This window comes from Gallus gallus, chromosome 7, assembly GCF_016699485.2.
Source record: "Gallus gallus isolate bGalGal1 chromosome 7, bGalGal1.mat.broiler.GRCg7b, whole genome shotgun sequence".
Lineage (NCBI taxonomy): Eukaryota > Metazoa > Chordata > Aves > Galliformes > Phasianidae > Gallus > Gallus gallus.
Window position 1 is genome coordinate 4,846,023 of NC_052538.1, and position 22,845 is coordinate 4,868,867.

Below are 22,845 nucleotides of genomic sequence, written 5' to 3' on the forward strand. Positions count from 1 at the left end.
GCCCCTCATATGCCAGCACACCCTCTGCAATACCTTCCCAGCACTGAGGCATCCCAATGTAGGATGGGGGGAATCCTTCCCAGCAGCTTCCTCCTCCAGCCTAAATCCCCTCTGTTAGTTAGGCAGCTAATTCACTATCAGCTAATTGCCACTTGCCTCATCCCTCCCAGATTAACCCTTCCCTCCCTAGGCAGTCCTGATCCCTGCTGTCCATCCTTAGGTTGCATTTGGGATCCACGTCATCCTCACTCCAAACTGGGAAATGGGTACAGGAATGGAGACTCAGCTTGTGAGAGGGGTGTCACAGAGTGAGTGATGCCCTCTGAGCCATGCCATGAAAACAGGGCTCTGTGGTGAGGTGGGGGGCTTGGTGTGCTCAGGGGTGCTGACATGCACTGGGAGTCCCATAGGATTCACTTGTAGAAAGAGAGGAGAGCCTCCAGGGCTTAATTTTAGGTGATCCCAACACCACTAGGACTCAAGCCCTATCCCACCCCAAGCTCCCCATGCACTGGGTTTCAGAGCAGAGTCAGGACCAGGCAGGAGAAGAGGAAAAAGGGCTTTTATTGGTGTCACCCATCTTCAACTCAGGCACTTCGCTGCTCCCGGGAGGGCTGGGTGTGCGGGGGGATGCAAGCAGGGTGCAGGGCAGCCCTCCTGAGTTGGGCGCTTTCCCCCAGCGCTCGCCGTCGCCCGAATCTCCCCACGGGCCTGATGCCACGGCCGGTGTACCAGGAGGGGTCGATGTCTGGGTCTGCAAGGAGAGAGGCGAGGAACAGTCAGGGCAGCGAGGCACAGCACGTGGGGAAGAAAGAAAGGGACCCAGGGGAGAGAGGAGTGCTCGGGATAGTGTGCTGGGCTGCCGCAAAGCAACGCTGCCCGAACCTACTGGCTGCACCCCGGGGCTGGGGTACCAGGGAGGATCCTGGGGGGGTTCCCTTACTCCTGCTCTCCTTACTCCTGATTTCCATGGAGCGCTCACGGAGGCGGCCGGCGGCGGGCAGGGCCATGCAGGTGAGCAGCAAGCACAGCAGGCAGGTGGCTCCCAGCTTCATCCCCGACGCTCTCCCCCGACAGCTGCTCGGCAACGGCGACAATCCCAACCTGCGGGCACACACACAGGGCAATCGCTTTCTCAGCTTGTCACGAAGCCGGCGGCTTCCCTTGACGGGACCCCCACTGTGCTGGTAGCGAGGTGATGGAGAAAGCTCGTCCCCGTCGTGGAAACGCCATCGGGGAAGGCCATCCCCATCCGGATCCCATCGCAGCATCCCCGGACCGGCTCCGGGTTCCCCCAGGGGAGGCGGTGAAGTTTGCAGCAGCCCCACCTGCAGCCGGAGCCCTCGGCTCGGGGAAGCAGCCGTGAGAGCCCACGCCGCGCTCCCGTCGCCCCGCGCTTACCTCGGTCCCGCAGCGCCCGGTGCCGTCCCGCGGAGCCCAGCGCTCGCCCTCTGCGCCCCGGGGTGCCGCTCGCCGCTTTTATCCCGGATCCGTGCTGATGTCAGAAACGAACCCCGGCGGGAAGAGCCGAGGCATCTCCCCTCCCCTCCCCGCCGCTCCCCGCTCTCGCTCTCGTCAAATCAGGAAAGGGATTTTCGTGACTCATAAAGGACCATAATTTTATCTCCAGCCGGCCGAGGCGCGATGATCTCCGTCCTCGACGTGACGCGGTTCGGGGCGACGGGATGAATTCCACCGGTGGGGGTGTTGGGAAAGATGCGGTCCCTGCCCGGACGAGCAGGCGTATGGCCACCGTGTGGGGCTGCCCGGAGGCAACCCCAAGCATCCCCTGCTCCGTGGTGCTGGAGCAGCAGCTGGGTACCCCTGACCGTGCTCACTCCGAGCGCGGAGCAGCGCTGCGCTGCTTCTCATGCTGCCCTCCAGTGATGGGATGGGAGGGAGCGCAGCCGGGACAGCAGACCCCATATATGGCCAAAGGGAGGTCCCGTACTGCGTGGCAGCGTGCAAGGGACTGCGTGGGGCCAGGGTTTAACCACAGTACCTGGGCAAAGGGAAGGGCAGGGAGAGAAAGGGTCCTTAGCTGCAGCGTGTTGAAGGAAGACACTATGAAACGGACTATGGGTTCTGGACCCGATGTTGGCTTTATTGTGTGATGTAGTGTACATATATATATCATCTCTACACAGGCAGTCTGGGCAAGAGGCCAGCAAATATTAATGTGGATAACTACAATCTGAACAACGCCTTATTGTATGCTGCTGAGACTCATGGGGAAGGCTTCAGAGGGTCAAGAGTCTGCCTGACCCCTGAAAGGACTTGGTTTACTGATGGAACCGGGTACATTGAGAGGTGTGTGGGGTGAAGGCAAACCCACAGCATTGCCCAGAGCTCAGTGGAGCTCTGCAGGGCTTTGTGCTCACCACCTGCAGATCAGAGCCTCCACGGGTCCTCGAAGGAGAAGGGTGCACATGTGTGTGTGTGTGCCATCAACTGCTTGCAAGCTGGGGAGGGTGAAAGCAGCTGTGCTGCAGCAAATGGGGCTCTTTCCCCATGAAGGATTTCATTTTGAAAAAGGAAAACTGGTTTTGTTCCATCCAGAAGTGGTAGGTTTCCAGACTCCAGACTCACACGACTGCTCTGGGATGACTGTAGGACTAATATCTAGACAGTGAGTTCTCTGCTATGACCAAAGCCAAACCCTGGGAGTTCAGGCTAAAGGGTAAAAGACAGGGACTGGCTTAACTTAACAAAAATCTCCCCCCAGCCTCCAGTCAGTGGAAGCAGAAGGTGGAGGAAAACAGCCAGCCTAGGGGCATGGGAGGGTGCTAGCAGTGCTGCTGCTGCCTGCTAGGAGCTCAGGCCTAGCGCAGCCCCTAGGGAACACAGACACAGCTCCAGGGGACCTCTCTGCAGACTGGGGAGAGTTTGGTGCTGGGTTCCTTCTGAGCCTGCTGCTGGGGCCTTACAGGAAGAGAGGGCACCTTTGGTCAGACTGACCCCAAGCCCTCTTCCCCCTGGTCCAGCAAAAGCTGCTGCCTCTTCCTGCAAGCCTCACCTCACTCACGTCCCCGTATGAGCCCAGCTGCTTCAGGCAAGAAGCCTCAGCACGTACTTACTGGGTTTAGTGCAAAGAGTTGTTGGCCAAGAGCCTGCTGGGAGCAATGCAATGCAGCTCCCATGCAGGGAAAGGAAGCAATGCCCCAGGGATGAGGCAGGGTGGCAGGACCAGTGCTGGGATGCGCATCTGGCCCTGGGACACTGTGCTTTACCACGGGGACCCTTCCTCTGGCATCACCACCAGTGGTTCCCACTAAACCGAACAGTGTCCCTACTAGAAGGGGCAAGGAGAGCAGCATCCTGCTCAGACAGATGTGGTCCTCATAATTATCCGGCCATGTGTCTGCACTCCAGCACCTTGTTCCTCTCTCTCCCAGCTTCCAGGGGGATGCGGCCAGGGGAGAAGGAAGGGCAAGCACTGGGGAAAGGCTGTGTGCCAAGGTCCTGCACTGGCGCTGAAATGCAGTGGTGGGTGGGTGTCCCCTCCTCAGGACAGGTGGGTCATCACTGGCTTCTGCAAGGCACGAGAGACAAGGCATCAGCACAGCTGTCCCCTGCCCCACGTGCTGCCCCAGGTGACATGAGCAGCACGTTCCCTATCCCTCCTGGAGCTCTGAGGGTTGGAGGGGAGCACCAGAGGATGGGTACCACTGCCAGCCTGGCCACGTACTGCAAAGAGACGCTCCACCCTCCTGTTCTTCCCATTGGGGTTCCTCTGCGTCAGTGAGCCACGGTAAACCGAGTTGCGGTCAAAGGAGTCATCCAAGCCTGTGATGGAAGAAGAGGCATAAAGTGAGACTGGGTAGTGCTCCATATTTGGGGCTTCATAAGGAGTGCCCAGCTCCTTGTAAACAGCCCCTACAGTGTGTGTCACACCTGGCTTTTCCACCTCTGGCAGCACTCCACTTCCCTGCAATCCCCTCACTTCCTACTCACAGGGCATACCTGTCCCACACACAAGTTCTCACCTCCCAAACCTATGATGCTTTTCCTACTCAGTCATCTCCCTTTCTCCACTACCAGTTTGGACTGCTTTGCAAGTCACTGACCAGTGACCAAGTGAGAAGAAACGGCTAAAGGAAGAAGCAATGGACTTAGGTGGGGTGTTGAGGGCTAGTTTTGAAGGCAGAGCCACTAGGGTGGTAGAAGCCCACACTGCAGAGCAATGGCCCTTGGGGCAGGCAGTTGTCTGCCACCAAGATCTGTATGGGAGCCACCTCATCCTGTCCCCAGAGCTGACCCTGATCCTCCACCACAGATGAGGTTTCCTCTGTGGCTGTGCTGGCAGGACACAAGCACAGGGAACAGCATTCCAAAAAGGGAGAAAATAGGGAGAGAGGGAGAGAGATGACCGAGCACCTTATGAGCCAAGGTCATCCCACAGACGGAGCCACAGCTCTTACCAGCGATTTCAAAGGGACTGTTGAACCTCCTCCTGAGGACCTGTGGCCCAGACATCGCCTGCAAGAGAGGGAAAGCAGTCTGTGGGGAGTGGGAGGACACAGGTGCCTCCAAAGGAGGCACTGCTGCCCTTGCTAAGCATTCAAACCCGTGTCCTGGAACACGGGACTAAGGTTTATTAAACACATGCTAAACACGTACCCACCTTAACATCATCCAAAGACTCCCCTGGGCTGCTGGCAAGGTTGGGGGAGCAGAGGTGGAAGGCCTGCGGACAGAAAAGGGGCACAGGTCTCTGGGTTTGCTTCACCCCAAAGCAGCCTCCCATCTCATCCTCAGTGAGGCTCAGAGCAGCCGGGAAGGAGCTGGGAGCAGCCAGCAGCCCTTCCTGCGCTCACAACCCCCCACCATCCCCACTCACCTGCCCGTTTGATTTCTTCCTTGCCTTTTCCAACGGCTTCACCGTCAGCCCCGCAGCGGACAGAGCTGCGATTCGAGATTCAATATCTGATATCTTTAGAGGGAAGGAAACAAAACAGGCGGGCGGTGCGTGGAGGACTCCCAACCAGCTGCGTTTGCTGGGCTGGAGGTGAAGCAGCTCCTGGCCAGCCCTTACCTCGCTCTCTGCCTGCTGTACCTGTGCAGCCGCCGAGGCCACCTTGTCCTCCAGCTCCGACAGCTCCAAGTCGGTGGTGCCGCAGTGCTGGGCCCCTTCCTCGAGCTCTGTCAGGGTTGTCTCCAGCTGGTAGGCCTTCCCAGCAGTCAGGTAGACCTAATAACGTCAGAAGGCCATGGTTTTGCTGAATGATCCCAAAATCTTGGTACTGCTAATGCATGGCCAGCTCCTCCAGCCCTCTCTGCTGGCATGCTGAGCACCCACATCCCACAGGTCCCCACTGGCCCCAATGCAAGTCCTGAGGCAGCGTGTCCATAACCAAGTGCAATCATTCAGTCTGTGAGTCACAAGGGCACTATTTGCTACCAGACCATTGTACATCATTAAGCATTCTCAAGACAGGCAGCAACCAGTGGGATGTGACTCACTGGGGACCCGAGGGAATTGTGGAACGAGCACACGGCTCCCAAGCCCATGAGCAGGAGAAACAGGAAGCCCAAAATTTGGTCTTGCACCCTCCAAAGGAAGGAACATGACTCACTTGGACAGCAGGAAGGGCTCAGCAGAGGGCATATGGCTGGTGGAGCACGGGTGTGATGCCCAAGCTCAGATCTCCAGCTACAGCACTTAGCCAGGAGGACCTTTGTGTCTATGAACCATAAATAACCTACTGTTTGAGGCATATAAGAAAACCAGTTTGGCAACCCTCGGTTAGTTCTTTTGAGGCAAACAGAGCTCTTTCTTTCCCCTAAAGTCTACCCTGAGCCTCACAACCTACAGCTTCACAGCTGGGAGGGTCGCAGCATCTTTATACATATATGCTTGTGGTGCCCATCCTTTGACCTCCGGAGCACCCACTAACAAGGAGCATGGGGAGTCCACTACACTCCCACCCCCAATTCCCTCCCTGCTCACAGAAGCTCTGGGGAACCTTACATTTTCCTCAAGCTTGCGGTATGCTTCGGCTGCCTCTTTCCCATCTTCCATGCTGAGATGCAGGGCACAGCCATCACTGCCCCAGCTCTGTCCTTGCAGTGACTCGGAGACCGCTTTCTCCGTGGCGTTTATGGCTCTCAGTGCTTTGGCCGTGATTTCACTCAAAGACTGAGCTGAGGACCTCTGCAAATGCCCCGTCAAAGTACAGGAAAGGGTGAGGGGAAAAAAAAAAAAAAAAGGATTTCATTATTTTAACGTGTGCTCGTAGTGTACAACTCAATGGAGTTACAGTTGTAACAATGGAGGGCCATCTAGCCTATGGGAGCCAGTGGAAGATGGAGAAGGGATAATGAAAGGGCTTAAGGGCTCTCCAGTAGGGCTGAAAATGTGGCTGCCGAGGGAGTGGTGGGGTCACCATCCCTGGAGTTGTTCCATAACCATGGGGATGTGGCATGGAGGGAGGTGGGCAGTGGGCATGGAAGGGTGGGTTGGGCTGGTGATCTCAGAGATCTTTTCCATCCTGAATACCCAATGATTCTCTTACCCTTTCTCCTGCCAGGTTGGCCAGCTGTGACGCTGCACTGGAAAAGCATATGTGAAGTACTGCATTGCCCCACTGCCAGAGCCTGGGGCTGATTTCCTCACCTCCCACCTCAAGGAGCAGTGACAGCTGTGATGGCCTCTAAGTGCTGCCCGCGTTAGCCCTTTTGCTAGGTAAGTCATAAAGCACACGTAAAAATAGACCCAAGAAACTCATCATCCCTCTCTCAGCTGATAATTCCCTAGAAACCAAGGAGATTGGGATGATATGTGCACTGGAGACAAAGACAAACAGTTTTGTTTACCACTGCACGTATTTCCAGGCAAGCCACTCTGCAAAGAACCAGCTAACTTGGCCCCGCTGACACTTTTATCACTTTATGGTGCCCTCATGGTACAGCAGAGTTTCACATTTCACACCACAAACATTGCTTTTATCTGAGTGCTCCCCCATTAGAAGCCTTTTGTCCCGACTGGATGGGACTTGCATAGAAACCAACCGAAGATTATGTGAATTCCAGACCCAGGTCTGGATTTGGTCATGGAGGTGGTGCTGAGTTTCATTAGGCCCTGTGCTCCCCGCTTCTGGATGTGCTCTGAACTCAGTTCTGATAACTGCAGATCACTTATGTCAGGATGGGTTTTCTCATGAGACACCCTTAGAAATCTCTCAAACAAACCACGAGGCAGGTTGCTGTAAAAATAGGCTCTGACACAGCCTTTAACCCAAACTCCTCCACCTGCACGTCACTGCAGTCATCTCTCACTCAGTATTATGGTATTTGTTGCCTTTGCTCTGAGTGTCATTGCAGTGCAGAAGGCTGGATGTCTCTCTGCCTGGGAGCTGAGCTGTGTAACCCCCATGTTACCTGCCTGACCTTGGCCTCTCTGCTTCATGCTTATGGCCCTACTGGGGAATGTGTGGGGAATATGTGGGGAAAAGTGGGACTGCTGGTAGGTCTGGAAGAGACATTTCAAGATGCAGCAGGTGGCTGCCAAGGACTGCCAATGCCAAAACATCACTGAACTCTTCTCTCCCTAACAGGACCCTCTTCTCCATAGCATCCCTGTAATGGAATCCAGAGCCTGACATCAGCGTGTAATACTCTTCTGCATGGATGTAGATGTTGCATCCCTTCCCATGACGGGCAGTAGTCTTTCAGACCTCTAAGAGAATTTATTTTCAACTCTTTGAATCAATCTGGGAGAGCCTACAAGTCTTCCTAAGGTGAAAGGTCTAAATCCAATACCCTGGGACTTTCCTATCCTGAGATCTGGACTTGATCTGTGTGGGTCATCCTTTCCACACTTAGAATGCTCTATGGTACAGGCAGCTGATCCAGACAAGCCACAGCCCTGGTGGCATCAAGCTGATGCGAGACCGAACAAGAGACACAGTCATGGTGTAAGCGAGGGCACAGATTACCTTTCGAGCTTCACTGGCTATGTCATCACTGGAGGAGTTCATCTCAGGTCTCTTCACTTCCTTCCTTTCTTCACGACCCTCTTCCTCAGAGGAGACTTCTCTGTCACTGATGTGGCTGGTGAACTCCTCCAGCTTTCTCTTCAACTCCTCCTCCTCGGCATCAGGATCAAGCTGGGACTCTGTGGCCGGAGACTGAAACGACAGTAGAAGGGAATTGTTCATGCAGAATTTATTTGGTTTTCCCTGTGGAAAATTGGAATTTTCCCCTTAAAAAAAAAAAGAAGAAAAAGCACACGAGGGATTATGGACCAAAAACCACCATATTTTCATTTATAGCCATGGTATGGCTGGCAGCTCCGAGGGCACAAATCCCCACCAGCCAAAGGCAATGCATCAGGCTGCAAGGAGAACCCCCATTCTCTCAGGTCGCCCAGCATGCTGAATCAGAGCCCCTCAGTACTCTGATGTGTGATGAGAAAGCACTCGGATCTACCAACAGGAACACCAAATAGCTGTCCCCATTAGGAATTTCGGGAAGGATAAGACATTACGTTGTTCCTCCCCCATGCCTGACGGACTGCTCTGTAATTATCACTATCCATCCTACTGAGCCATTAGCGGTCAGAGCACCTCATTGCAATGGGTTCACATGAAGGAAAAGTACATAGCCTAAAATTAGAAGCCCAAAATCAATGTTAAGCGACCTATGTATTCACAGATTCTACATCCTCACCCAACTTTAACTTAATTTAGCTGTTTCCTTCCAAGACTGATGGCATAGCAAGACAAGAGCAGCCCAGCAGAAATACAGAAGTCCCTCTTGATTCAGAGCTCTCATTTAAAATAAGCAAATCACTTCTCTGTACATACTGATTGATTCTCCTATGAGCACTTAATAGAGAATCAAATTGAAACACGGTTTTCCTTGTGCAGAAGAGGCCTGGCTCTAGCTTGCACAGGGGCCCAAATGTCCTAGGTTAAGCTTGCCTCCATTTCTTTCCTACTATGCAATGTTTTTGCTACCTGAAACAAGAGGAGTTAAGCCCTTTGGGGAGCTGGACCAAGCATTTTTTCCTACAGTCCCACTGCCCATCCTTGTCATGCTGCTTTTGGGCTGGCCCAGGGTGCTGATTTCCCCCTGCAACCCTTCTGTTAATGAAAGGTAGGGGCCAGTGAAGCCCACTCAGTCTCCCTGTTACCTCAGCAGAGCGCACCAGGAGTTTTTCCTCCAAGCGGTTCAGCACGCGTTCAATCACTGACATGCGTTTGTTGAGCTCATGAATCTAGAGGAAAGGAGAAAGAAAAACAGAGAACAGACCAGCCACCGTGGACAGGACAGTAGGAAAAGAGCCCGGGGGAGGGCAGGCAACCAGCAGAAGTAAAAAAGAATCATAGAAACACTAAGGTTGGAGAAGAGCTCTAAGATTATCCAGGCCAACTGTTGACCCATCCCCACCATTCTCGCTAACCATATCCCTCAATGCTAGAGACCAAGATACCAGAATACCACGTTGTGTTGGGCAGAGAGTGGAGGACTGTTACCCTGGGCACCCTGAAGAGCTCCACGAGGTGCAGAACCTCTCCTCAAAACCATAATGCTCAAAGGGACGTTGCATCCATGAAGCACTGCAAGTCCCACCAGAGCACTGGGAGCTTCTCCGTGGTGACCACCAAACCCTACCACCAGCCGCAGAGCACCCATTGGTGTCCAGAGGCATGGGATTGTAACACAGTCATTTATCTTGCCCCAAATTCATCTACACAGCACTTTTCACTTCGTACCGCGGTCTTTTTCAACCAGCTCATCCATTTACCCCGTGATCCCCTGCTGAATACATCACTGGGAAAGAGAGGGGGAAAGAAGGGAGGAGTTTCCCATGACAAATTCCAAGTCAGAACACAAATCTGAAAGTTTTTCCCAACACGCTTTGAAGTTTCCCAGCTCCTCAATGCTTTGATCTGCCAGGATTCTCAACCCTCTTCTCCTCCTCCTCCTCCCTCTACCAGCTGAAAAGAGAGGAGAAATAAAGGCAGAAGTCTGAAAAATCACGGAGAAATGGCTTTCTATGCTCAAGAGCCACGACAAAGTTGATTTTTTTTTTTTTTTTGTGGTTAAATGACTGAAAGCATAAAAGGAACCTCTTTATTTTTCCTCCTTCTTTCAGAAATAAATATTTTCTTTCTTTCAAGACCGGGCTTTCTCCTTTGATCCAAAGGAATAAAACACAAATGATGTAAAATATTGCCCGTTCCGTACAGACAAAACGCTGCCTGCTGCATCACTCCTGCTCCGTGTGGCTGCCTCCCACTCAAAGGGGACGAGCAGCAAATGCAGTAAGTAAATGGAGCAACAAAGAGACGTGAGGGCTCCGCTTTGTTTCTGTAACACTTCCACCCTCTCACCGAGTTTTTTGTGCTGGCTGGTGTTTGATTAATTAGATCCTCACAACAGCTTGCATCTGCTTAAGTGAAGATGGATGTAACAACCTGGCACTTGGGGAGAGCAGAGAGTTGCAATTACTGCCCCGAATTGAATGAGCCTTTAAGCAGCATTAAACCCACAGGCAGGAAGCAATCCACGCCAGCGCTAAGTGGTTTCTCGGTACCATTGGGCCTGACTCTTGCAGCACCCCGGTGACAATGAGAAGCCTGTGATGGACCATAAACTTCAGGAGAGGGGATGAATGTGAGCTCAGCACCTGGTGCTGTCTGCACTTCCCGTAAGCAGCGGCTTGGAGAGGTCAGAGCACAGTGCAGAGCTGGCTGTTGGCAGGTTACAAGGACAGGAAGAGCTGGCTTTTGTTCTCCTTCCCAAGCAAGGCTGGCTTTAGTGCCCAGTTATCCCTGTGCAAAGCGAGGTGCACCCCAATAGGGTGTATCCCATTAGGGGCTGGTGCACCTGCACTGCTCTCTGAACAACAAGGGCTGGTGAATACATCTCTACTAAAACACTTTAGATGAACAAACATTAGCTTAATTCTGTGCTTTAAGAGCTGCTCTGGCTTTCTCTCCTCTCTGGGCTCCTGTTGGCCTCTCCCAGGCTAGTGGTGGCAGCCATACCCGTGTTGCTGTGGGGTTAATGGGCCAGCACAGAGCCCCGTTTCCTCCTGCTGGGCAAGGGGCAGGCTCTGCTAGCCGTTGCTAGCTGTAAACCCATCAGCCACATAAAGGGCAGGAAGGATGAACAGCTACTTAAGCTAATGAACGATGCTGGCATACAAACAAATGGGGTTGAATTGGGAATTACGAGACGCCTTGTAACCATTAGGTGCCACCGAAGCCTTCACGCTGTTGAGACAGAGCAAAAACAGCAAGCACAGTGCTCCTACACCAGGGCTAGGAGAGGAGATGAAGGAAGTCATCTGGAGCACCGGTGGGAATTTGGCCCCATTTCCCCACTGCAAAAAGCACTGTGCACATTTCATGCCTAACGTACCGTGGGCTCATTAAGAACACCCAGGCTGAGCTTTTTCCATTTGCAGTGGGCTGGAAAATGAAGCACATCCACCAATTTGAACATATGCTGAGAGAAATAAAGGCCAAAGGAAAGGTGCCCCCACGGAGGCATACAGAGCGTGGTGCTCAGCAGCACCCAAGATGTGCACAGCTGTGAGTGGAACCAGCACACTTTTCCCCTTGGATATCTGTGTGGTCAGACACCAGTGTGCATTTTGCTGCTGAAGAGGGTCAGGGAAGGCTTAATCGCTCTCATCCTTTCTCAAAGGTGATGTCAAGAACTGCCAGGTCCTCGCTTTACAATTAAAACAAACGCACAGCCTTCCTGACACTCTTCTCTAGGCTGTTCCCCTATTATCACTCGGGAGAGATGCGTGACAGGTCAGCCTGACCCTGTCCTACCGGGGCCAGAATGCTCCATGCTGCCAAAGAATAGGATCTTGAGGCTGATTAAACATTCCCCTCCAACCCTTGATCACAAAGCCCATTCACTCGATGAATGAGGACACGTAAAACTATAGGTAGCGTGTAGATTAATGAGGGCAGGATGGAAATTAATAGCACTGAAGGCAGACTTGTTACTGCAACAACAGCGGGTACAGTTTCTCCCAGCCATGGCCATAGAAGAAGGGCTGATGTAAGGAATACTGTGTAATACTAATGGGGCAGAGAAAAGCCTCATCTCCTCACCATGAAGAGTGGATGAGTAGAAAATGCACTTTCCCATGTCCCAGCCTGGCTTCCCATTTCATGGCCACCATTGCATAGCCCAGAGGGCTGAGCATGGCCTGGGCATTCATCCACCTGTTGCCACACAACCACAATGTGGCAAGCAGATGTGACAGCCCCTAGGCCACCCCACGGGCCTTGGTGGCACTGTTTGGTACCTGACTTCCCGAGTTGTGGCTGATGTTCTCCTGGGAGGAGGCTCTGCTCCGGCGTTTCAGGTAGTGAGGCAGGCAGGCAGTGAGCTTTGGGGCTCCCTTCACGTCCTCATCGGAGGTGTCCATGTCTGCAGAGTAGGGGGACCGGGGCTGCTCCACCCAGGGGCTGCCTTTGGAGGGAGAAGGCTTCAGTATTAGGACCCAGGAGATCCACAGCCCTCAGCATAAAGCCCAGGACGTCGACCCCATCTCTCAGACAAGCAAATAAGCAGGTCAATTTACTCCTTCTGTCCTTCGGTAGAGTTGCAAGCAGAGGTTCAGCCTGCAGCTCCATCCACCTAACCAGGGTCCAGCTGAGCGACAGGGGGGGCACAAGGAACGTTCCCTTCACCCCCTCAGAGCCCAAGCAGCTGGGACCTTCACTAAAACCTGCTCCTGCCTCTTCAGTCATGCTGCAGCCCAGCTTTGGACACTGCTCCTCATTCAGTTTGTGTGCTGGGAGCAGTTTACCTACGAGGCGCATGGTTATGAAAGCAGAGAGCGTGGCTTCCCAAGGTGCAACGAGGGCTGGGGAGGTCTCTTGGGTAGCTCTTACAGGCACTTTTCCCCTAGCAGGATGCTGGAGCCCATACACCTACCAGGCTTTGAGCTCCTGTCCAGGCTCCTTCTGCGTGCATTGAGCGTGAGCCGAACCTCCGTGCTGAAGTGCTGCTCCGGAGGGCTGAGGTGCTGCTCCTGCTCCCTCAAGATGTGGAACACAGCTGCCAGGTCAGCCTCCTCCAGCCTGGGCTCTCGGGGGGCATCTTCAGGTGGGCCAGAGAAATCTGGGAAGGACTGAAAGACGGGGGCTGATGCTGGGGACTGCCCTCCCCATCCCCCCTAGCAGTTCCTAGCTTTGTCCTCCAATAGCTGCACGGATTCACCCTTTATAACGCCGGTTTTAAGCAACCTGGCTCACAGGCTTTTTCATCTTAAGGCTGAGCAATATTTCAGGTGGCTGCCAGGGGGCACTGTTAGTTTCTATGAGAGCTAGGCACGGTCCCATCCGCCAGGCTGACAAAGCCTTGGGCCCCAAGATCCAGCCTTTAAAACATCACACACTTCGACTTGCAAACGTAGCAACAGCCATCTGCTCCCCAATAACCAATACACCGACTTTGAGTCAGGCCTCCTTGTGCTTGCATTAAATTCCACAGCAGAAGGGCAAGCTTAGATAAAGAACATACGTATCTGCTTAAAGAAAGAATGAATCTGCCCATTTGTCCCAAATCCTGCCTGTATTCCCCCAGCCAGTTGGCACAAAGCAGTTTTGTGCCCCATGTTCTCTTCTCTGACAGATGGAGACTTCCCACCCTTATAGCCATGCAGGGTCCTTCTCAGAGTCATAGAAAGGCCTGGGTTGAAATGGACCACAATGATCATTGAGGGAGAGGTGCAGAGAGCCCTCACTGCAGTCAGCTCTCCTGCTTCTCACTCGGGCAGAGGGCTTGAAATGGAAGAAGAAATAGCAGGGCTCTGCACAGAGACCAGCACCACCGCCTCCCAAAGCCACCGTGCAACCCTACAGCCAGAGCAGAAGGAGGAGGAGAGGCAGAAAGGCAAGCCCAGTACCTGGAAAGCATCAGGGCTGTTGATGGCCACTGGAGAGAGCTGGGCAGACTGGCGGCGAGACTGGGCAGAGTAATCCGAGTCCAGCTCGAAATCAAAGGGGTGCACAGACAGCAGGCGCTTTGTCTTGCGCATCTTGGCATGGAAAGTGTGAGAGTGCAAAATTCAGCTGACTTCCATGGAGAGCAGAAGGGGCCCTCGTCTGCTTGGCCTGCAGGAATCTGCCTGTGGGAAGCTCCCGGTACGGGAAGCTCCCACTTGTTCTGGAGAACGCTGGGCTTTCAGGGGTACCCTGCTTGCATGGAGCCAGCTATGTGGGACTGCACAGGACTGAACTCAGAGACCTGGTTTTCCGTGGTCTCTGCATCAGGACTGTGGCCATAAGCAGACAGCAAGATGCTCTGCTGGTTTATAAAGGCACTGAAGGCAAGACGAGCAGCTGAACCCCTCAGAAAGAGGCTCAGGAGCTGCTCTTGGGGCCTAAAGCAACTCCATGCCTCTGATATCAGGAGTAAACCTCTCCAGATATGGGGAAGGCCACGAGCTGGTCTGGGAGAGGGGTTAACATCAGGAAGCAGAGCAGAGAGCAGAACCCAGCCACCACCACCCGAGGTAGGCTACACTGCACCCAGGAGGGATGAGTGGCTGCAGGGGAAGCCCTTACTCTGCTGTAGCACTCTGCTTCAGCTCCATGGAGCGCATCATCCTCATCTTCACTGTCGTCCCCAATGCCACCGTTGGCAGGGAGCTGGCATTCACCTGGAGGAGACAAAGGCATGGTGAGCACGGGCAGCTCCTGCACCCTGACCCTGGGGCAGGCAACCCATGCCCTGTGGCATACCCTGGTGGTACATCAAAGTCTGATTTGGAAACACCCCCTTCAATTCGTACTATTTGGCATGCTGCACTGTACCTCCCATGTGGCACAAATAAAAGGAAGGGGACAATGGAAAGAAAAGGAACAAAAAAAATCCTCTTGAAAGAGCAAGATGTCCAATGGCAAGGTTGACCAAACCCTTCCTGCAAGAAGAACACAGCCTAAACCCACAGATTCAGTGCATTTGTTACTAAGACAGCCAGCTTCAAGCACATGACATGGATGCACTGAGATCATGGCGGGTACTTGCAAGCCACAAGTCTGGCAGGCAACAAAAAGCCCTGTTGTTTCAGAGTCTGCCCTCAGAAGCCCCAGGGGTGCTGCAGGGCAGGGGATGAGCAGTGAGGCTCCTCGTCCCAGCCACACCGAGCAGCCCTGGGGTACCCACAACCAGAGGGGGCGAGAAGAAAAACAGCAGCAACCCCCATCCGACTGGGAAACACACACTGCAGTCCTGTTTTTGACTTACTGTTGATGTCTGGCAGGCTGTAGACTCTGTCATGAAGACCTGGACAACAAGAGGAAAAGAAAAAGGGAGGAAGATAAATAAATGTTTTCTCCAGGTTGCTAGCACAGGACAAGCCTCACAGCAGCACTTAACCACAGTTCTCCGTCTGCAGCCATCACAAGGCACAACCATCAAAGGCTCTTTGGAGAGAACAAAGCGCGTGCTCGGAGACAGAGCTTGACTTGTAAGATCAGCTTGAATATTAGGCACTATTTCTTCTCAGAGAGAGCAGTGCTGCAGTGGCACAGCTGCCCAGGGAGTGGTGGGGTCACCGTCCTTGGGGGTGTTCCATAACCATGGGGATGTGGCACTGAGGGACGTGGGCAGTGGGCATGGTGGGGTGGGCTGGGGTTGGATGTGGGGATCTTAAGAGTCTTTCCCACCTGGAATCGTTCTGTGATTCTCTTATCCTTTTTAAATAGGAAAATGGATCAGAAACACGTGCCACAGGCGCTGCGCTGGTGTCAAGAAAGCGCACCAGCTGCAGGGGTGGCAATCACAGCCGGGCACACAAACCACAGCCAGGCACAGGCAGAGCCAAGGTGCCAGGACAGGCTTTGAGCCTGCAGTCAGTGCCACCTGCTGACAGCAGCTGCTGCGTGCACAGCACCCAGGCTCAAACCTCAGACCCTAAAATCCCGAGGGCTTGCCATGGCTACGGCAGGTTCTGTGCCTGCTAGCTGTGTGTGTGCCAGACAGAGACGTGACAGCAGGGAGCTGAAGCTGCTCCATCTACCACATGGCAAGCCTGCAGGCAGCCAGTTGTTAAGCAAACTCCTTAGCAAACTATACAAGCCAAGGTGAGAAAGTTAACCTCAGCTGAAGACAGAGCTTGGCCATCCCACCCTGCTACTTCATGGGTAGCAACGCTAAGTTCCCTGGCTGGCATCCCTTCGGGTGCCTGCCCAGCTTGCAGGACAGCAGAAACCCCGGCGCTTGTCCTCACCTAGAAGAGCTGAATTCCCCTTCTGGCCTGGCTGCAGCCTGCCGTAGAGGGACTGCAGCACCTTGGCACTTCCAAACCTCTTGAAGCGGGAGCGCACATGCTCGTAGTACCACTCGAGGGAACCGATCTTCACCACCCTGCCCAGGAGGGAAGCACACGGAGGTGAGGCAGCCTCTCCAAAGCAGACCCTCACCCCGTTCCCACCCCACTGAGCAGAAGGGTCACCCTTAGGGTATGAGGAGCAAGCAGAGAACGCAGAGACCAGCACGAAGCTGTCCCCATTCATCACAAGGGAGTTGGACAAGGTGACCTTCAAAGGTCCCTTCCGACTTGAATGATTCTACGATGACAAACTGAGCACGGGGCTGAGGCTGTAGAAACTCTCCACCCCAACACCCCAGCACGAGGTGCCCATACCTGGAGAGGCGGCAGGGGTCACAGACCCAGCCCTGCTCCCTCTTGTTGTAGCGGCTGCAGCTCTTGCAGGTGTAGAAGCGGCAATCCAGGCACTGCCGCTTGCTGTTCAGCAGGAACTTGAAGGGCTGCAGGCAGTGCACGCAGTGCGTTTCGTTCAGGTGGGACTGGTGGGTCAGGAACTCTCTCTTGCTGCTTTCCTGGTCTATCTTGCACTTCAGGTCCCTGCCGATGCATCCCAAAAATGGAGGGGCGTGCATTAGTTGGCTGCTGTTTCACCACCAGCAGCTCCCCTCCTGCTCCCAGCCCCGGCTACCTGCAGTAACCCCAAGGAAATCAGTGCTACCACTCTGATTTTTGCATCGCTCCATCCGCGAGCAGATTTCTCCACCCACTGTTATGTTTTCATCCTGGATGCCTTTCCCCAGCACGCAATAGCATTTCGGTGAGCTCCGCAGCCTCTCACGTGGCAAACCCAGTAACACTCGATCAGCCCAGGAAATGATTGACTTTCCAGGGAGCACCTCGAGTCCCACAGCTGGTGGAAACAGCTGCAGGGCAAATCTAATTAATAACCTATCACGGGGTAAAACTGCACCGAGCTGAGCGAGGCAGAGGGCTCCACATCCAGAGCAGGTCCCTATGCATCAGGATCTGCTGCTGCTATGGTCCTTTTTGCTGCATGGGGCATCTCTTTGCCACCAAACCCTCTGCAGCAGCTGAAATGCATTTCAACCCAAACCCTCAGGGGGATGGAGGCTTTACCCAAAGGCTTTCTGTTTGTTCTCCTTGCTAGCCCAGGTATGTTTGCCTTCTGGGCTATGGTTGAGAGATGGTGTTTGACTTGCAAGAGGCCCTAGAAGGCTTGTTTTCCATCTGGGCAGGGTGAGTGAGCTGCGTTTTGCAGGGCAGAGATTGGCCAGGACCAGAAAGCTCAAGCAACCAGGAGGCTTTGCACTGCATCTGGTCAACTACGCCACTGCAAAGCTTCCCTCTGGAGCTTCCTGATGGAGCAGCTTGCACTCACTGTGGAACGCAACGTATGAAAATAAGCAGTAAGCTTACATATAGCTACATAAAACAAACCCCAAAACACAAAACCCACCCAGCTGCTGGCTGTGGCAGCCTCACAAACCACCTTCTAAGCACACAAGCTAAGGAAGCAGGTACTGCACAAGCCCAAACCACTGCCCTGGTCTTCACCCTGGTGGCAGGCACGGCAGCAATCAGTCCAGAAGGGCAAACAGCAAACAAAGAGGAAGAAGAAAGCTTCCCAGGGACACTGCTTGCCTTTGAGCTCGTGGCACGCTGCGTTCATCCATGGCTACACCAAAAGGGCTGCAGGTTTAGGTGCTGACCCCAAGCTTTGGGCTGCACCCAGCTCTCTTTTGCCACGCCGCACCCAGGCTGCTTCCAGCAGGGTCTTTCCCTGGACTGCCTTTACCTGTTCCCAGAGCCAGTCGGACCCCTTCGCCTCCCCTCCCTCGCCCTCGAGATCTGCTGAAGGAAGGATGAGCCTCAGCCCAACCGGTTTCAAACCTGCATGCCTCCGTCTGTCCGTGCCGGCAGCCCATCCTTGCACTGCTCTGCTCAAAGTGAACCAGCAGCAGGGATGCAGGGAGATGCCAGCTGCTCTGTCCCTAAAGCAGGGGGGTTCTGGCAGCAAGCCTTATGCAAGGAGGCATTGAGATGCCCCACAGAGGCTGCTCCTGAATTTCTCAGGCACATACTTGTGTGGTTTCTGGGCAGCTGGAGCTTTTGTCCATGCTGGGTGAATAGCTTTGATACAAACACAGAGAGGAGGCTGAAAGGGAAGAAAAAGACCAAGTGGGGGAACGCTCCTACAAGGCTTGCATGTTGAGACAGGCCCAGGGAACCAAGAGGGGATGGCCACAGCAAAAGGAGCAGGATCGATGGGATTCTTCCATCACATCCCAGCTTGTCACATGCAGAAAACACTCGTGTATCCTCTCGTCCAGCACACAGGGTGGTCTGGTATGGCCTGGCTCTATAGGGATATCTGCTGTACCATAAATCTAGACCAGCTTTAGCTTGGTGGAGACAGAGAGCTGAGCTGGTGAGCCCATGCGCAACCTGTGGCTGGGTGACATGCTTGTACTGAAAGACGTTGCTGCTGGGGGTGCCTGTGCTGCAGGAGAGGTCAAAGCACACTCGCCCGTTTTCACAGAATGAATTTCAATCACATTTATCACTTCCTGCTTGCACAAACCAGACAAACAGGACTTGCTATCCTGCCCGCAACAAAATGAGTTCCTCTCACTCGAGCTGACTTTGGACCCAACCTTCCCCGCTGCCTTCAGCTCTTGTTTGCAGGGCCAGCCCCTGTTCTGAAAAGCCATGTGCACCAGCAGCACCTCTCCTTGTGCTCAGAGCTCACCAAATACCCCATATGCCTCAGCAGTGCCAGGCCCCACAGAGTTAACACAGGTCCTCTGTGGGGCAGGAAGCAGCTAATGGAGCAGAACAGGGCATTTAAACATTGCACTGAGCTCTGCACTGCTCGTCCAGGTGGAAAGCTAAATATAAAAGCTGTGACTGCTGGGCATTGCAGCACTTTGCATCTCGGGTGGGAGGCAGAGGAGCACACAGGAATAAGCTGGGACCACAAGACAGCCCAGCTTTTCCCCTTATTCTTTCGCTTTTGCTTAACCTTTTTTCTTTACCTCACCTGAGTTCGGTGCTTTTCTCTGCCTCTTTGGAGGCTCAGCTGCAGCTATGCTGACCCGCAACCAGACAACACTCCCTATGGGATCCACACAGGGCACTCAAATTAAGCCAGTCTGGCGCCAGGTCAAGTCAGTGAGGAATTCACATCGCCCACTGCTTTGCTGAAGGGCACAGCAATGTCTGTCCCCACCTCCCTCCTCCAGGCAAAGCACAGCTCTGTCACAAGGCAGACACTTGCCCTTTCCAGTAATCACAGGTATTACAGCACCCTTGGCTCATCTGCATCCCGCTTCAGAGCTACCAGCCACAGGATGGCAATGATAGGGAATTCTCTCCGCCTCCCACGCAGTGATCAGATATGCAATCAGCAGGCTCCAGCATTTCCAGCTGAGAGCTGGTGCTGGATGGCACACCCCACCTGCCCTGCTCAGCATCCTCAGTGCAGGCAGTGGATGGGATCACTCATCCCAGCAGATCCGTGCATGCAGGAACTGTGGCTTGTGGCTGGGCAGGGGCTCTTGTTCCTGGTTAACTGCTGCAAAGGTGCCTGGCCAGCCCAACAGGGAGTCCTCAGAAGCATGAGGAAGCCCACTGCAGGCAGAGGAACCTGTTTCCCCACCAGCTGCCATCGTATTGCAAAGCACATCACACAAGTGTCTCGCATGCCACGAAAAGGGAACTTTACAAACCTCCTTGCTTCCCTTGCCACTGAAAACAATGCTGTTTTCTTACACACTCTTGGGAAAAACCTGCCTTAAGTCCTTGCTTGGGCTGCAACAGCGCTGCTAACTCCTTTCCTTTTTAGTGTGCGCATCAATTTGCAGTTTGGCTACTTTCTATTTTATCCCAATCTGTGGCTCCCTGAAGTTACCCCAGAATGGCACAGACTGCCGTGGAGCGTATTTCAGCCTCCTGACAACTGCTGTACTCCTCTCAGTTATTTTCCAATGGTCCTTCCAGGGTCCATAGGCTCCCAGTTCCCACTATACTGGGGAGCATTCTTCACCTGGGGTTGGAACTAGATGACTTTTAAGATCCCTTCCAACCTAAGACATCCTATGATTCTGTTTATGAAGCATATGAGACAACACAGTGGCAGAAGACCCCACTTAACCACATGGCTAAGGACTCCTTAGGAAATGGATCCCACCAGCCAGTGGGATATACTGAGCGGGGCCAGACAGGCTGCCCCATCAACTGCCCTGGTTACATTGACACAGCTGATAACATCACCTATCAATCACTACCTTCAGTTTACAGCCCTCTCCTCCATGCCCACCGCTTTATCCATGCTCAACACGAGATGAAGGAGCCCGTAGCTCCCATTGGCAGGCACAGGTACTCACTCCAGCCGCTCCTCCTCTTTCTTCCGCAGGTCGAAGTCACGCTGAACCACCTCCCAGACATGCTTGGCCTCCTCGTCGGTCAGCTTGGAGAGATCCAGCTTCCTCCCCATCTTGCACGGCGAGCCTAAGTGACAACCAGAGGCATTCCTATGGCCGGCCCCGTTACCCGACACACTGCTGGGCCCCACCTCCGTGACCGCCCCAAATAATGGGGCCACGGGCAGTCGAGCTGGCTCCTGCCAGCCCCACACCTCATCCGCCCAGCTGGGTGAAAGGAAGCATTGACTCACTGCCAAACCACTCGTGTTGTGCAGGGAGCGTAGATCCAACCGGTCTTAAAGCACCTCCCCAGGGAAGGCAAGCATGGAGGCAGGGCATAGGCAAGGACCAAGCATCCCACCACCAACCCTGCCCTGTGCCCCACCTCACCTCGTTAAACCAGCAGCTTTAATGAAGGAAATGGAAGCAGCTGGATGCCCAAGCTACGCTGTCTGCCCTCCCAGCAATTTGGAGAGTATGAGCTGCACCGGGAGCCAATAGCTTAATTAGCAGACAGCGCTCCCCTCATTTACAGTTATCAACAGGAGATGGTTTGACAGGATTTAAATAAATTAAAAAAAAAAAAATCAAACCCATGCTAAGCATCTCATGTACCTGGAGGAACATATTTAAATTGCAATAATCCAATTAGCAAAGCTGGTCTTGTTGCTGTATTCGCCATTTGCCCCCTCGGTAAAACAAACACTCCCTGTGCCTCTGAGTGAGAATTCCTGTATTGCATATACGAAAAGAAGGAGAGAATGAGAAAGAGAATGAAAAGAAGGCCTTTTCTTATCTTCATCAGAGAAGGAGAAAAACATTCTGTCCTAAAAAGGCTGAGTGCAGTGTGAGCAGCCAGCCCTGGAGGGCTTTGGCCACTCGGCCGCCGTGTTCTGCCCGCGTGGTGCAGGGAATTATCTCCCCCACTAACTCACTTGAAACAAGATTAGGCTAAACCCTACGGACAGAGCCAGAAGGGGATTTTTCAATCCAAACTTGGATGGATTTTGTACAGAAAAAAGTGATAATTACAGACGCTGGGTATCAGGAATGCGTGATCTCTGGATGCCATACGTTGATTTCCAGCCCCTCTTCCAGCAGAGATGCTGTCCTGGTGAAAGCAATTAGTTTTTTGGCAGGGGTGAGATGTGAGCTGAGCCATCCTTACGTAAGTGTGTCCGCAAGCCTGTGCGCCCCAATGCACCCAAACAGCACAGCGGGCTGATAGATCCCAATTAACATCATAACGAGACCCTGTTCCAGGACCTGCCAACTCAATTACCAGGTCCCAAGTGCTTGGGATCGGAGCGGAGTGGGAGGCTTACTGGATGTGGGCCCATAGGTGGCCATAAATTCCAAGTCTTGTGTCTCTTTAGGAACTGCATTCCTTATGGGAAGCTCTCCTCCAGCTCAATGATACGGCTAGCCGAGTGACTTGGGTATGGTTAAAACTGAGGCTCAGATGGTGATTTTTGGCCTCGTTGGGTAAGGAAAAGAGCAGTATTTTGGTGCTTCAAGCAGCTTCTTGAAGAGAAACATGCCCTTGTGGAAGCAGGGCAGCCCTGAGCGTGTGCTGCTCTGCAGTCATCCCCGAGTCATGAGATCCCTGGGCTCTGTGGTTGCCTTCCATCAGCCCTTGGCACACTGATAAAGACCCATTCTCACCCGCTCCCGTCACGCTGGTGCAGAACAAGAAGGGCAGGGAAGGGCTGCACAGTGCCCCTGCTATTTCTGTACATGGCCCATAAGGGTTTGATACGGGTTTTGTCTATTAATACCACTGTGAAATTCTGTTATTGCGTGACCGTATCTCATTTGGAGGCTACCAGAACGAACCCAGCAGCCTCCCCTAAAGAAAATGGCCATTCGATGGTAATTATCTTGGAAAATGATGTTCTGACATCGGTTGCAATTAGATAAACACAGTCACGGGATAAGAGAAGAATGTTTGTACTGTCATCGTTGGGGTGGAAGCCGTATTTCATATAGGGGCGTTTTTGCTGCTCAGTGAAACACAGCAGATTCCAACTTCCTACAGATCCCTACAGATTCCACCACCTTCTTTTTCCCCCAGCTGATGCCTTAATAAGAAGGGAATCCCATCCCCTCGCCTAATGAAAATCCATCTGGGAGGGCTGCCAT

At 53.5% G+C, this 22,845-nt stretch overlaps 2 protein-coding genes and 1 long non-coding RNA gene across 9 annotated transcripts; 1 reads left to right on the forward strand and 2 right to left on the reverse strand.

Annotated features, from left to right (window-relative positions):
• Positions 1-567: 567 nt before the first annotated feature.
• On the reverse strand, positions 568-1,512 carry PRLH (prolactin releasing hormone). Its single transcript, NM_001082419.2, has 3 exons — positions 1,402-1,512; positions 959-1,104; positions 568-754 (listed from the first exon to the last, which is right to left on the reverse strand). The coding sequence occupies exons 2-3, from the start codon at positions 1,053-1,055 to the stop codon at positions 588-590; spliced, it is 264 nt and encodes an 87-aa protein (NP_001075888.2). The 5' UTR covers positions 1,056-1,104; positions 1,402-1,512; the 3' UTR covers positions 568-587.
• Positions 1,513-2,077: 565 nt separating this feature from the next.
• On the reverse strand, positions 2,078-21,089 carry MLPH (melanophilin). Of its 7 annotated transcripts, XM_046943549.1 has the most exons (18): positions 20,955-21,089; positions 20,665-20,788; positions 16,634-16,855; positions 16,217-16,353; positions 15,232-15,270; positions 14,550-14,644; positions 13,889-14,020; positions 12,916-13,111; positions 12,281-12,447; positions 9,137-9,220; positions 7,938-8,129; positions 5,972-6,154; positions 5,036-5,191; positions 4,841-4,933; positions 4,625-4,687; positions 4,422-4,479; positions 3,689-3,786; positions 2,078-3,532 (listed from the first exon to the last, which is right to left on the reverse strand). In XM_046943549.1, the coding sequence occupies exons 1-18, from the start codon at positions 21,040-21,042 to the stop codon at positions 3,506-3,508; spliced, it is 2,154 nt and encodes a 717-aa protein (XP_046799505.1). In that variant the 5' UTR covers positions 21,043-21,089; the 3' UTR covers positions 2,078-3,505. The 7 variants fall into 7 exon arrangements, with proteins under 7 accessions (XP_046799505.1, XP_015144651.1, XP_015144654.1 ...); XM_015289165.4 differs by lacking the exon at positions 20,955-21,089 and having other exon boundaries at positions 5,057-5,191; positions 20,665-20,781; XM_015289168.4 differs by lacking the exons at positions 20,665-20,788; positions 20,955-21,089 and adding an exon at positions 18,170-18,222.
• On the forward strand, positions 6,416-8,597 carry LOC121111291. The gene is made up of 2 exons (XR_005861420.1): positions 6,416-6,685; positions 7,557-8,597. It is a non-coding gene; the product is annotated as an uncharacterized LOC121111291 (long non-coding RNA).
• Positions 21,090-22,845: the final 1,756 nt, after the last annotated feature.

Bases quoted from the DNA above. Each gene is read 5' to 3' on its own strand.
- MLPH (XM_046943549.1), bottom strand. From the start codon at position 21,042: ATGCCCTGCCTCCATGCTTGCCTTCCCTGGGGAGGTGCTTTAAGACCG. The intron at 16,354-16,633 runs GTATGGGCACCT...CCTCCTGGGCAG, and splicing joins GACCCCTGCCGCCTCTCCAG to GGTGGTGAAGATCGGTTCCC. The intron at 9,221-12,280 runs GTACCAAACAGT...CCTTTCCTCTAG, and splicing joins GCCACAACTCGGGAAGTCAG to ATTCATGAGCTCAACAAACG.
- PRLH (NM_001082419.2), bottom strand. From the start codon at position 1,055: ATGAAGCTGGGAGCCACCTGCCTGCTGTGCTTGCTGCTCACCTGCATG. The intron at 755-958 runs GTAAGGAGAGCA...CTCTCCTTGCAG, and splicing joins GCGCTCCATGGAAATCAGGA to ACCCAGACATCGACCCCTCC.